At 41.6% G+C, this 13,975-nt stretch overlaps 1 protein-coding gene across 1 annotated transcript in view; it reads left to right on the forward strand.

Moving 5' to 3' along the window:
• MYOF (myoferlin) overlaps positions 1–13,975 on the forward strand; it is a 133,129-nt gene that overhangs the window by 99,169 nt on the left and 19,985 nt on the right. Inside the window, exons 33-38 of the mRNA XM_015406623.1 lie at positions 6,125–6,306; positions 6,400–6,558; positions 6,683–6,781; positions 8,804–8,965; positions 10,211–10,376; positions 11,485–11,561. Of these exons, the coding sequence (XP_015262109.1) occupies positions 6,125–6,306; positions 6,400–6,558; positions 6,683–6,781; positions 8,804–8,965; positions 10,211–10,376; positions 11,485–11,561 (845 nt within the window). The remainder of the gene's footprint in view (positions 1–6,124; positions 6,307–6,399; positions 6,559–6,682; positions 6,782–8,803; positions 8,966–10,210; positions 10,377–11,484; positions 11,562–13,975) is intronic.

Below are 13,975 nucleotides of genomic sequence, written 5' to 3' on the forward strand. Positions count from 1 at the left end.
AGAGGGTGTGTCTTTTTAAATTAAACCCCCTTTCAGCCTTGCCATCGGCTCCCACGGGCTTGGGGGGGGGGAGACACAAGCCTGAAAGGGCCTTGGATCTTGGATTGAAGAGGAGGCGGGGAGACATGCCTGGCTTCCCTGCTCTGTCTCCTCCAGGTGCCCTGCAGCCGCGGGGCACCTGGAGGAGCTCGGGCAGGGAAGCCAGGGATTTTAAAAAACCCGTCTCTCCACAAAAGCGGAGAGGCTCAGGGGGAAGGCAGGCATTTCTGTCTCCATGCGCTCCCTGTCTCCAGCCAACCCGCTGCATCAGGGCTGGCTGGAAATGGGGAGGGCACGGAGGTGTTCATGCCTGACTTCCCTGCCCCAGCTTCTCTAGGCTGCGGGGCACCTGGAGGAGCTTGGGCAGGGAAGCCAGGGATTTTTTAAAAATGTCTCTCCGCAAAAGTGGAGAGGCTCCGGGGGGAAGGCAGGAGCATGGGTCGGGGAACTGGGGGTGGAGCTTGCCGCCACCTGGGCTGCTGGAGCGGCGCTCTGGGGCGCTCCAGCTCCAAAAGACCCCTGTACAGCAGACCCTTGCAATTTGCAGTGGATACATTCCCAGGATCACTGTAAACAGAGGAATCTGTAAAAAGTGGGAGGCCAGCAGGGGGCAACTTGGAAGTAAAAAAACAGCTCTGCAAAATTTAATGATGCAGTGATTATGACAATGGTGTAGTGTAAAAAAACCCAACAGTTTGGAGACCACGTCACGTGATCAGACTGGGGCTACAAAGAAGTGAAATTGCAAGTCATGAATCCATAAATAGTGAGGGTCTGCTGTGTATGTTGTACCTCCCCGTGAAGTTGCTGCTGGCTCCATTTACCAGATCTTGTTATTTAGTCTGCATGGAAGTTTTACAGTGGAACGAACAGTGGAAGAAAAAACAGTATGGAGAGGAAGACTTAAGTCGCTTCTCCACATGCACTGTGATCGCGGTGAGAAAAGGGCAGGCATGAGCGGGGGGCACAAAAGTTCCCCTGAACATTTGCTTCCAAGTCCTCATGTCATCACCCAACAAATGTAAGGACTTTGCAACATGTAAAAAGGCTCTGTTGTGAGTTATGTTCCTAACCAGGATTTCGGTCAGCATCCTCACATCATCAAGCAATAAATACACAGTTCTCTAATTTGTGCTGGTACACATTTTATCTAATGTAAACACACTCTGTACAAAAGTCAGAAATGGCATGACTCCTGCTTCCTCTTATCAGCAGACAACCTGTAGCAAAGAAGAAAGAGATGGAAGAGTGGCCATAAACTGACTCAAGATTAGTACAGAGAAGGGTCAAGTAGTAGGACTAAGCAGCTGAGCTGATAGTAGACAAAAGATAAAGTGTCTATTACATTTACAACCATCTAATGTATGCATTATTGTTTTTAAGGAGTCTACAGTTACCACCTTCGGTGTTACATCTATCAAGCAAGAAATCTTACAGCTTTGGACAAAGACAGTTTTTCAGGTAGAGTGTGGAAGAACTAAGTCTGAAGAATACATGCCTCTGTAAAAGCAAGTTGGATCCTTTTCTGTGGTGATCAAACTGCTGTATTCATGATTGGCGTTGTCTGAGCTTATTTGCTGCATTCTTGTGCAACAAGATCCCTGTAGCCAAAGATCTGGATAGTGATCAGTATGAGAACTTTAGTCTGACGTCTGCAGTTGCTGATCACATGCTGTCCTCTCGGTCCAGGTTTCCCTTTTCCCCCAGACTGCTCGTCAAGCCTGCCTCTCTTCCCATCAGATCTCAAGTCTGCTCAACTGTCCATCTTTCTTTTCTTAGACCCCTGTTGTTTCTGTGCCTCCTTTCTTAAGAATTCTTATCTGCACTATACCCTTCTCTGGGACCAGGAAAGCAAAGCCAGTGCCTACTGGTCAGGCCCATAGGCAGGATTTTTTTGTTCAGGGGGCATTTGAAATTTTAAGGGGGCAGTTAAATTATAGTTAATTAAGTTAATCCGGATGCCTGTCTTTAAAGGGGGAGGCTCCGACCCTATTTGTAGCCCTTCTTTTCAAGGGACAGGGCAGTGAGTGAAAAAAGAAAGAAAGAACAGCGCAGAGGGCATTTAACTGCCTTCAGAAGTCATTCAAATGCCCTTTGAGTTCCCTTCCACAGGGCAAAAAAGCTTAGAAGGGCACTCAAGGTTGGCACCTTCAATACATCTCCAACAATCCCCCCTTTCTGCTAGCCCAGTCCCGTTGTATACCACCTACGTCATGGTGAGTCTTTCAAAAGCATCCCCGTGAGCCTTTGGGAAACATGCCTTCTGACCTGTCTTTTCCTGGGTCCCATCATGCCTCCCCCCCAAATTCCACGGTGGGAGGGAGAGGGAAGCCTGAGGGCAAGCCTTGGTGCTCTCACCCTGGCCACTGCCAGCAGCAGGAAGCAGGCGATGTCTCCTAAAAATAATGGCTATTTTGGGGCTGGACTTTTAATTGAGGGGTCAGGGCCCCTAAATGCCCCACTGTGGCTGCGGGCCCTGCTACTGGTAGATCTAGCCAATGGCAGCCGGAAGCCCTTCTTTCTGCCCAGCCCTGAACCTGTCATTGTGAAGGGAGTTAACACCATCATTACAGGGTGTTAAGCCACAACCAAAAAACCGATTTGGTTTTTTTCTTCTAAAGGGTTATTAATCTATATCTACTTGCAATTTCTTGCTTTCGAACTGCTAGGTTGGCTACATTACCGATTTGTTTTTTTCTTCTAAAGGGTTATTAATCTACTCATTGCAACTGTATTGATTTTTGAACCCATAGTTCATGTATAAAACATTATAATGTGCATCAGATTTCATGGATAAAACATGGGTTAAATGCAGGACAAGCTGTGGTGATGGAAGTCTTGCAGGTTTCTGTTGGTTTTTGAAAACCATGGCCATTTAGTCCTCCCGTTCTCCTTTTGCTTTTACTAAACTTAATGTAATAAGCTTCTCTGAACATGCGATAGAAGAACAGTATGTTTCATTAGTAACGTCCAAATCCCCTACACCAACATCTGTCATGTAACCACAATTGTTGTTACTTGCATGTGCTCAAAGCCTGGAACTGTCACTCGAAACAGAGGCAGTTTTGCAATCCAGATCTCATTTCCCTCCCCCCCCCCTTTTTTACTTCAGTAATGAAAGGACAGAGGGAAAAAAGTAAATTCAAACTTTTATTTGACCTCATTACATTCCTTGTTAGGGGCCAGAGAAGATGACCTCAAGATAACCTTTTATATAGCTCATGGCACCGTGTAACGGCAATTTGTACAGGAAATGCTAATAACCATAATCAGATACCTTCTTCAGAGACCCAGATGACTTAGAGGTCTTTCTAATAGTAGGCCTAGAACCCTTTAATCATTTACTCTCTGCTTTAGAAGAAAAAGAGGCCGTAAATAAATAAGCATGATTTAGATCCATGCCCAATCTGTGTGTTAGATCTGTAGTATTTATTGGGGGGGGTTGCTGTAAAAAGGAATCACCTCTTTCTGTTATTTGGTACTGAACCTCAGAAAAGGGAATTAAAGAATGATTATGGTACAACAGTGTACATGTAATAGCAAAGTTTAGAGTGATGACGATGATGTTATTCAGTCTTATTGTTTAAGTTCATGAGATAAGAATCATCAAGAGGCCTGCATATGTCACCCTGCTAAGTACGCAGCAGGGTCAGCGGGTCTGTAAACTGCATGTTCAGAGTTGTTGTCACTTCTGTGTCGACAATTTCATGGCGTGCAATAAAGATGTTTGCGTATCATAAAGTGGTTAAGAAAGGAGTCTCGATGTCTTGCAAAGATGTACAAAGGCAAGATACGGAGGGAAACTGTCAGCCCGGACTGCTGATCTCACCCTTAATGGTTGTGAGGGTCTGTAATTTAGTAGCCTGAGGATGGAGCATCGTCCCCACCCCACATTTGCTGAGATAATGGGAATGAGATGGCAGAGGGCTCCTGTGAGGGTGGATTGGTGTTGACTGGAGGGCACCTGAGCCTCCTGGAGGCAATTTCCTTCCACTGGGCTTCTGGATAAAATAAAGGAGAAGAGAATGATGTAAGCTGCTTTGGGTCCCCATTGTGGAGGAATGCCTGTGTGTGTCCTGTGCCTCGGGTTTACCCATCTGACATGATGGAAGTCTGGTGTAATGGATAGAGTGACAGACTAGGGTCTGCGAGACTCAAGTTTGAATCCCCCTTCTGCTGTGAAAGCATAATGGGTGACCTTGTGCCAGTCATGTGCTGTGAGCCTCACCTACCTCACAGGGTTGTTGTGAGGATAAAATGCAAGTGAGGAGAATGATGTAACCTACTTTGGGTCCCCATTTGGAGAAAGACTGGGTATAAATAAAGTAAATAAATGATGATGGGTCATATACGCAGGCAAGTGCAATAGCTTACCTTAGAGTATGGTATGCGCAAAATTAAGTAGTGTCATGCATTGCTCCTGGAGAGGGTCATCCACTGTTGCCTCCTTCATGCATTCCCGTTATAAGAATCATATACTACAGTGTGCCATGTTGCCTGAAGTACAAAACTTTGTAGTGACCAAAACCCTTTAGGATGCCCTGACCTGGATAGCCCAGGCAAGCCAGATCTTGTCAGATCTCAGAAGTTAGGCAGGGCCGACCCTGGCAAGTACTTGAATGGGAGACCTCCAAGAAATACCAGGGCTGGGACACAGAGATGTTTGACTTTTATAATACTGATGCAAAATTGACTGGTAGTTGTTATATTGTATGAACTGTATGTTATTGTTATATTGAATGTACTGAATATATATACCTGATTAGGATGTTATAAGAATACACAATGGTAATTATAAACAGAACACATTACTTTACAGAAGTTTTTTGCAGTGTGTATTTATTCGTTACTTGACTTTCCTAACACTGCAGCTCGGGTTGCTACAGATCTCAGAAACTAGGCAGGGCCAACCCTGTCCAAATACTTGGATGGGAGACCTCCAAGGAATACCAGGGCTGGGACACAGAGGCAAGTAATATCACAGCCACCTCTCCGAAATGTTCAAGCTCCACTATGGATCACCAGAAGTCACCATGACTTCCAGGCACACACACACAAATACTCATCCAAAAACCCCTTCAGGATGACATGTGATTTAATATGATCTCCCTCTCCTTTCAGGTGGTTACCATTTTTGTATAGAACAGCTGTACTTCATCTGACGTTAATTACTGTTGTTGGCCAGGGTCAACACATGCTACTTTGCTAGCATAGCATCTTAGCTCAGCTGTTAATGCTGCATGTTTCCATAACTTGTGCCAGTCCCAATGCCCTATGTGCTTAACCACAGGTATGATTCTAGCCATTGCTGCTAATAGTGCTTAATATGTATGCTGGGATTTTCCTGAGTGCTCAAAACACTTCACACACATTATGTCAGTTATCTTTACCATATCACTTATGATAAGGTCAGTATTTTTAACTCCATATTACAGCTGAAGACTTAGTTGAAAGACAATGGTTTGCCTTAAGGCCACTTGTTCAGATGCTGAATGAGTTGAGGTTTAGCACAGGAATTTTGAGAATATTGCTTATGCTGTTTACACTACTCTATCAGCTGAGACTACAGACCTAATCAAGAAAAAGGGGGGGGGGAATCACCATGCATCAGTGGGTAAGGCCACTGTAGTGGAACTCAGATACAGAAGAGGAGGAGGAGGAGACTGGATTTATACCCCGCTCTTCACTACCCGAAGGAGTCTCAGAGCAGCTTACAATCCCTTTCCCTCCCCACAACAGACACCCTGTGAGGACAGGTGGGGCTGAGAGAGCTCTCTTGAGAACTGCCCTTGAGAGAACAGTTCTGAAAGAACTTATGAGTGACCCAAGGTCACACCAGCAGCTGCATGTGTAGGAGTGGGGAATCAAATCCGGTTCTCCCAGATTAGAGTCTGCGCTACCCTAATTGCTACTTTCATTTCAATCAGTTCACATTTTATTGGATCAATATGAAGTATCTAGGCATATTTCCAGGCCTTGGTTTGATGTTTGATTAATAGAGATATAGCACACTCTTATAAAAATAGAGAAATGAAAGCATTTTTAAAATGTCATTTAAAATAGATATGTGTCCGTTATCTTTCAGATCCATATGCTCACGTTTCATTCCTCCATCGGAGTAAAACAACTGAGATAATCCATTCAACGCTGAACCCCACATGGGATGAAACCCTCATATTTGATGAAATTGAAATCTATGGAGACCCCCAAGTGGTAGCACAAAACCCTCCTCTTGTGGTTGTAGAACTCTTTGACAATGATCAAGTGGTAGGTGGCAGATTTTCTGGGTTCTGTCTTGATCATTTTAATAATGGCAGGTTATTAACAATTTCACTGTGTTGAATTTATCAATTTGTCCAGGGCAAAGATGAGTTTCTGGGCAGAACGACTTGCTCTCCTATGGTGAAACTCAATCCAGAAGTTGACATCAGTCCTAAGCTTCTTTGGTATCCAGTTATGAATGCGGGAAAGGCTTGTGGAGATGTCCTTTTAGCAGCTGAGCTTATATTGAGAGAAAAGGTAACTATTTTTTTAAAAAAGTATAATTTCAGTATGCTGAATGGCTTCTTGAGGTGTTGATTACTGTGTATGTTTCAGGTTTAATGTAAATGACAGAAATTTGTTTCTCGATATCTCTAAACAGGACGGATCCAACCTTCCAATTCTCCCTTCACAAAGAGCACCAAATCTTTATATGGTACCACAAGGAATTAGACCTATAGTTCAACTGACTGCTATTGAGGTATTATATTTACTTTTTATAAATTGCCACAATCCAGAGAGCCACACGTTTAACAGGACTAATAGGTTCTCACACATCCTCATGCACAAGAGCAAGCACTAGTAGAAGACACTGAGTCATATGTAAGTCAGTGGAACAAACAGCTGCTGCTTTCAATCAGGAAGAATTTGGTCATTCAGAACAGAACCTCGAGATAAATATCTATATAATTTCACAAAGAAGTGCTAGACAGTCTTCAAATTCACAAAACATGTGTGTCTGCAGGAATATAATATAATTTAACAGTTGATAGCATGAGAGAGAAGGTGTGACATTCTTGGGTGAAATCTTAGGCAAGCCATTTGTTCTAGTCCTGCATCTGTAGACTGACCTACTATACCAGTGGTTTTCAACCCATGGGTCAAGACCCCCAGGTTGGAACATGAAGTCTCTCTTGTTGAGTCACAAGCCCCCTTTTGCTTCCAGTTTGGTGTATTGGTTAGGAGCGTGGACTCTAATCTGGGAGAACCAGGTTTGATTCCCCACTCCTCCACATGCAGCTGCTGGCATGACCTTGGGTCAGTCACAGTTCTCTCGGAGCTGTTATGGAAAGAGCAATTCTCAAAAGAGCTCTCTCAGCCCCACCTACCTCACAAGGTGTCTGTTGTGGGGAGAGGAAGGAAAGGAGATTGTAAGCCACTCTGAGAATCCTTCAGGTATTCTCCTCCTCCTCCCTTTGGAAGAACCCTGCTGCACAGAAAGCAAAGGGTGCCACACCTCTTGTCTTCATCATCATGCAGGCTGAAAGGAGTGACAGGACAACAAGATGAGGCAGTTCAGTGATGGACTCCTCCATGGCTGTTAGCTTTAGCTTGTTTGTCACTGTGGTATACTACTAGTGCTTCCTGTCCTCTGCTGTTTTGGTCTACTGCCTGTGTCCTGGGTCATGATGCTGGTGAGGTCACGAGACTAGTCGTTTCTTGTCACTTGCCTACATCTCAGTGAGTCCCGTGATCAGTGAGTCCAGGGTCTGGAAAGAGACCACTGGAATTGGTTATTGCTATTGGATAGCACTAAGAAAATATATGTAAAACACTTGAGCACTCAGGAAAGAATGCTGTATAAATGCTGAATATTTATATTTGAAATCTATTCACATTGATAAATAATGTAGCCTTATATTAGGGGCTTTTTCATACACATTCATCAAAATCCAATCTAATCAGTCAGCAGACGGGTTCTGTTACAGGACGGGCCTTTTTGCCTACTACATTTATTTTATTTTGTTTATTTATATTCCTCCTTTCCCCCCCAATGGTGACCCAAAGGGGCTTACATCATTCTCTTCTCCTCCATTTTATCCTCACAAAAACCCTTTAGGTTAGGCTGAGAGTACAGGACTGACCCAAAGTCACCCAGGACGCTTCCATTGCAGAGTGGAGATTTAAATGTGGGTTTCCTAGACCCTCGTCCAATGCTTCAACCACTACACCATGCCGGCTGACATTCATACCCCACCATTCTTCTAAGGACGTCAGGGGGCATACAAAGTTCTCCTTGTATTCTCATAGAAAGCCTGTGAGATAGGTTAGGCTGAGTGATCAGCTCCAAGTAACCCCCAGGGAACTTCATGGTTCAGCATTGCTCTCCCCAGTCCTAGTCTGACACTAGCCAATGCACCACATTGGCTTCTACTGCACAAGCACGCTACTCTGACAATATACATGTTAATAATTGTAGTATAAACCATTGAAAGTGCTTTATCTGGGAATACTTTTCCACAAACTTCCAAGTGTTCAAATTGATCATCCAACTGGAAGTCACTGTAAACCTGCATTTTTTATCAGTTAGGTAAAATAAGTTGTAGAATGCATAATGTATTTTTCAGAAAATGTTCATTGATATTCTTTGCCTCTAATAGTGTCAATATGTCAGCAGTAGTTCTTTTTGTCCTTTCTAGTTCATAAGCTCTTGAATTGAGGATGCTGTACACTTACTTTCCTTTATGGTATGATGGTGTATGTTTGTGTATGTTTGGAACAGATCCTTGCTTGGGGATTACGCAATATGAAAAACTACCAAATGGCTTCTGTTACATCCCCTAGTCTTATTGTGGAGTGTGGAGGAGAGATGGTGGAATCTGTAGTGATTAAAAACCTGAAGAAGACACCAAATTTCCCAGGATCTGTTATCTTCATGAAAGTGGTACGAGCTTAATGATCCTATAGTAAAGGTCTTCAGTAGACGTTTGGTATTGCTAATGAGAAATCATATGAAATAAGTATATTAATATGACTCATTTGTAATTTTTGTTGAACTATTTGTAACCTACTTCTACATCTGTAAGAGATTTTCATAATACAATAGTTTCAGGAGGGTAGCCATGTTTGATTTGAAGGGTCGCCTTAGTGACCAACAGAATTTGGGACTTCTAAGCTTTCGAGAGTTGAAGCTCTGATGAAGGGAGCTTTGACTCTCTGACGCTTATACCCAAAACTCTTGTTGGCCTCTGAGGTGGACTCAAATCTAGCTCGTGATAGAATACAATCCTTCACTCTAAATACTCTTAACCTAGAAATTAGTATTCCCACAGTATTATTAATGTAAACCTTTCAACAACCCAAAGATTCCTGCAGTGAATAAGGCATTGTGTGCAACCTTTTTCGTGCAGCATTGACATCATATATGCATACATATTTTCATCTCTATCAAGAGGCAGATGGGAAAGTGCATAACTGTAGGGCCTGTGTGACTTTGCTGAAGTCCCTTTGAGAGGATCACAGAGGCATGCACATGTGTATATTATCTATCTATCTATCTATCTATCTATCTATCTACCTATCTATCATCTATCTATCTATCTATCTATCTCTATCTCTATCTCTCTATCTATATCTATCTATATCTATATATCTATATCTATATATCTATATCTATACACACACACACACATTGTTGCCCTCTGTACTCTAGTTATCAGGTTGCCTACATGAGAATCATTCTGGAACAAACTGCATGCACAAAGGCGCACATCTGAATTAAGCAAAGAACTGTAGACATACCAAGCTTCTCTTTGCAACCATAAATGGAAATGGGTTCTTCTGGATTCTTTTGTATTTGAAAGCAAGTCTGTGTATATTCTTCATAGTTACACAAAAAAAACCTACAACAAAGTAACTGTGTTTTTGCACTTCTAATAAATTATACAGCAAGATAAGCAGTATGTGTACAATTTGGGAGTTCCATCTAAGGAAATGAAAGGAGAACAGGAAACAGTAATCTAGAGAAAATGAGAGAGAGCATTATTTTCTTGCATTTACAACTTACACAGTACGTGCTTCAAAATCATGAAAGCGTCTACATTTCTCACAGAATTGAAGTATCCTAATATGTGTGCATTTTCATTGCTTTAAAATATAAGAAACATTCTTATTTTTCTTTTATTACAAGCTGCTGCCCAAGGAGGAATTGTACACTCCATCGTTAATTCTTAAAGTGGTAGATCACAGGCAATTTGGCCGTAAACCTATCGTGGGACAATGTACCATTGATTTACTGGAGAATTTTCGCTGTGATCCTTATGCTACTAAAGAAGACATTGCACCACAGATGAAAGGTAGAGTTCCCATTAAATAATCAGGCTTGGCCTTACTACCATGGGCACAGTCCATTGAGAACATCTCCAACACAAGGGGCCTCTGAAATAAATGGGTACAATTGAACTCATGCACAGCTCCTGGTTCATTTAAGTAAGGGTTATGGAGGACAGACAGTCTTCTCAGTGGATAGTGCTCCATACCTTTAATCTGGCTGAGGGAACAGCAAGGGAGTTACCAAACAATAGCAACTTGTGGAAATGTTTGCTGCGAGCGCTACAGTATAATATGTTTCTTTTCTCTTTCCTGGAAAAACAAACACAGTAATTAGGACTGCAGTATTTAGTCAATTGTTGGTTAGCTTAATTAACTAAAACTTTTTAATCAATTACATCAATCACTTAATTTTGTGGTAGGTTTTGTAAAAAATAATTATTTACAGTATAAGAACTATAATTTGTAGGCACCATCTTTTTGTAAAAAAATTTACAAATATGAAAACTACAAAAAAGAGACAATATCATATTCCCCCAAAACAGAAAGAAAAAGCCCAAATATAAACCCAAATATTGAGCAGAAAGCAAAATCTCTTGCTGAACATTATATGAATTAAGTGTCTGATTCCAATATTTAATAAATGGATGTCACTGTTCTACAAACTTTCCTTGGTGGATGTCACCATCTTAAAGGGTACATGCTGCTTAGACCTCGGGAGCTAAGCAGGGCCAACCCTAGCCAGTATTTGAATGGGAGACCTCCAGAAAATACCAGGGCCAGGAGGCAGAGGTGGGCTATCAAGTCACTTCTCTGAACGTCCTCCATGCCCCAGTAGGAGTCGCCAGAGGTCACCATGACTTCCAGGCACAGGCGCACACACACGCACAAAAATACCAAATATGTTATTCAGAGATATTTTTTGTTCACAAGCAGATTTAATTGGCTTTAATTAATATTAATGAAATGAAATCTTAAATCAGTAAGATTTTTTTTTAATTGGGGAGCAGTCTGAATAAAGGCTCAGCACAAGGAAATGGGGGAAACAAAAGCTAAAATTGTGAATGGGAAAAAATTACAAATGTAGATTTACCTTCATAAGTTTTTCAGCTTCACAGAATATTTGATTTACAGTTAGTCTCCTGTCTTCTGCCCCTCGTCGAGATGTGGTGATTGAAATGGAAGACACCCAGCCCCTACTCACAGCACAGGTAATCGCAACCATTAGCTTTTGTATTGTCGTGGCTGGTTTACGTGCTTTTCAGCATTCAGCTCTGGTAGATGTAAATCAAACTAACCAAAGTGTCTGCAAAAGTTGGTGGAGGCTTTGGCAATAACAACTAACATTATTGCTGCCCTGCAGTGAAAAATGTCTTGATCATTTTTCCAATCTTTTGTTTTATCGGTGTTAATGATAATCTCTTTATGCTGTTCTTGAATTGGTTGCCAGCAGCTTTAGAATGTATTAGCTGTTCAAAATTACTCAATGAATAATTTGATGAATAATATTTGATCTGTATTTTGGTCACTGGCAGTTTGGTCCTGATATTCAAAATCTGAAATGTTTGAAATATGTTAACAAGGTCAATTGAGTTTATGGAGTACAAACTGCACTCCTGTGCAGATGCTGTTGAAATGAATGCCAGTCGTAGGGAAGCAGGGCGTGAAAAACTGCCTGGCATTTTCTCAGTTACCTGACAAGATGAGTAGATTACTTAAACTGAGATTAATGGGGTGGAAATTTTATGGGGATCTGACATGCACTGAGGAGAATCAGAGATGCACTAAATCTCTAGAAATATGCTGAAAATGGGAGCATTGCCATGACAACGCTAGCCAGTCAACTGATTTGCAAGATTATTCATCAAAGGCAAATATGTAGCCAATATAATTAAAATACTCCGCAGACAGCCCTCTCCAGATTGGATACAAATGTATTCTGATATGAGTTTTCCAACAATGTTATCTGCTATGTTTTGGGAAAAGGCTCCACCTCCTAACATTCTTAATGGATCAGATTTAATCCTGCGACCCATGTTAACTTTCTGGAAAAAAGTACATAAATCGCTTCTCCCGGCAGTATCCAGGTACTTACCTTTCATTCATCAAACTTGGTTTAGAGATGCAGTCACTTCGTTTCACCTATGTAGCTGGAAAAGGGCAAGAATGACAAGGTATGGTGATATAGCAACTACAAAGGGGATTCTACCTAAATCAGTTATAGAACATAAATTGGGTAATAAAGTACCATGGTTTCTATATCTACAGCTTAAACATGCCATAGAACAAAACAATATGAAAGACTTGATAAGTCTTCCTCGTACAGATTTAGAATTCCTTTTTCATACATTTTTTTTGTTCCTGCCAATAAACGATGAGAATGTCTGAGGTTCATCTGCCAGTCATATGATGCCAGAAGTGTTACCATTTTGCAGCTGCGGGTTATCTATTTTTCTCTTTCCAGTTACAGGTTGTCTAAAACACTGTTTGACATGCTTTGAGAAACCCTCCCTTTCTCTGAAAGTCATCCCATGTAGTCTTTGATGTAGTGTGGCTGCCCTTTAATTGTACCATATGGAGAAAGCCAATTAGATGAGTACATGGTGTGTTCTTGTAAACACATCAACTAATGCTAAAGTAAATGACAGAAGTCTCTGTTCTTGCAGCAGATAACTTGTTCAGTCTGTATTCCAGTTTGAATATAGATAATTAAAATAAATCGTCAGTCGCTAGCACTATCAAGTAATATCTGGCAAAACACTATCAAAAGACAATGTTTTCAAAGGTCTGGGGCCTCTCAAAAATGTACCCAGTAACTTCCTGTTTTGCCTGGAGACTGTGTTATGATGTATGACTGGAAGGGATGGGTAAAATGTTGGAAGCCCCTTCCTGAAAAGGCCCATTCACAAGCAACAATACCTTTTTTTTTAAAAAAAAGAATATATCATTTCCTATTACTTAGGATTATTGAACTGAATTTGGAAATATTCTTATGAGAAATCACAAACATTTATTTTTCATTTCAGAATAATGCTAACATTAATAGTACATGTGTATTCATGTATTTCAGAATGAAAATGCCATTCTAATGATTAATTCAGTTTATTATAGGAATAAGAATCAGTTTCTCATACTGCTTTGTTTCTGCATCCCATCTTATTTCGGATTTAAGGAAATTAGTAATTCTAATGTTTCCAGATGTCAGTTTTAATGACCCATATTTGGCCAAGTGTGGACATATTCTACTCTGACTGTGATCTCTGACCTCTCTAGAGTTTCCTGAAACTTTACTCTTCTCCTGCCTCCTCCTGGCTGAATGAGGGCTGGAAGTGGGGCGGCCGGAAGCAGGGGGCAGGGCTTCGTCATGTGCCCCGCCCCCTGCACCTCACCCGGGGGAACTGCGTTCCCCCGCATTCCCCCCCGAAATGACCTCTGCTCATGCCCAGTTTATGAGCCAGCATATCACAAACTGAGTCACACCTCAGCAGTAGACCACAAGCACTGCATTGTTGGTATTGGGTTCAGTCCTTGACACTGTTATTTATTTATTTATTTTTAAAATGTCTGTGCCACCTTTCCACCCAAATAGGATCCCCCAAGGTGGTGAATATCGATCTCTAACATT

The sequence above is a fragment of the Gekko japonicus genome, unplaced genomic scaffold (genome assembly GCF_001447785.1).
Source record: "Gekko japonicus isolate JY-2015 unplaced genomic scaffold, Gekko_japonicus_V1.1 scaffold165, whole genome shotgun sequence".
NCBI lineage: Eukaryota > Metazoa > Chordata > Lepidosauria > Squamata > Gekkonidae > Gekko > Gekko japonicus.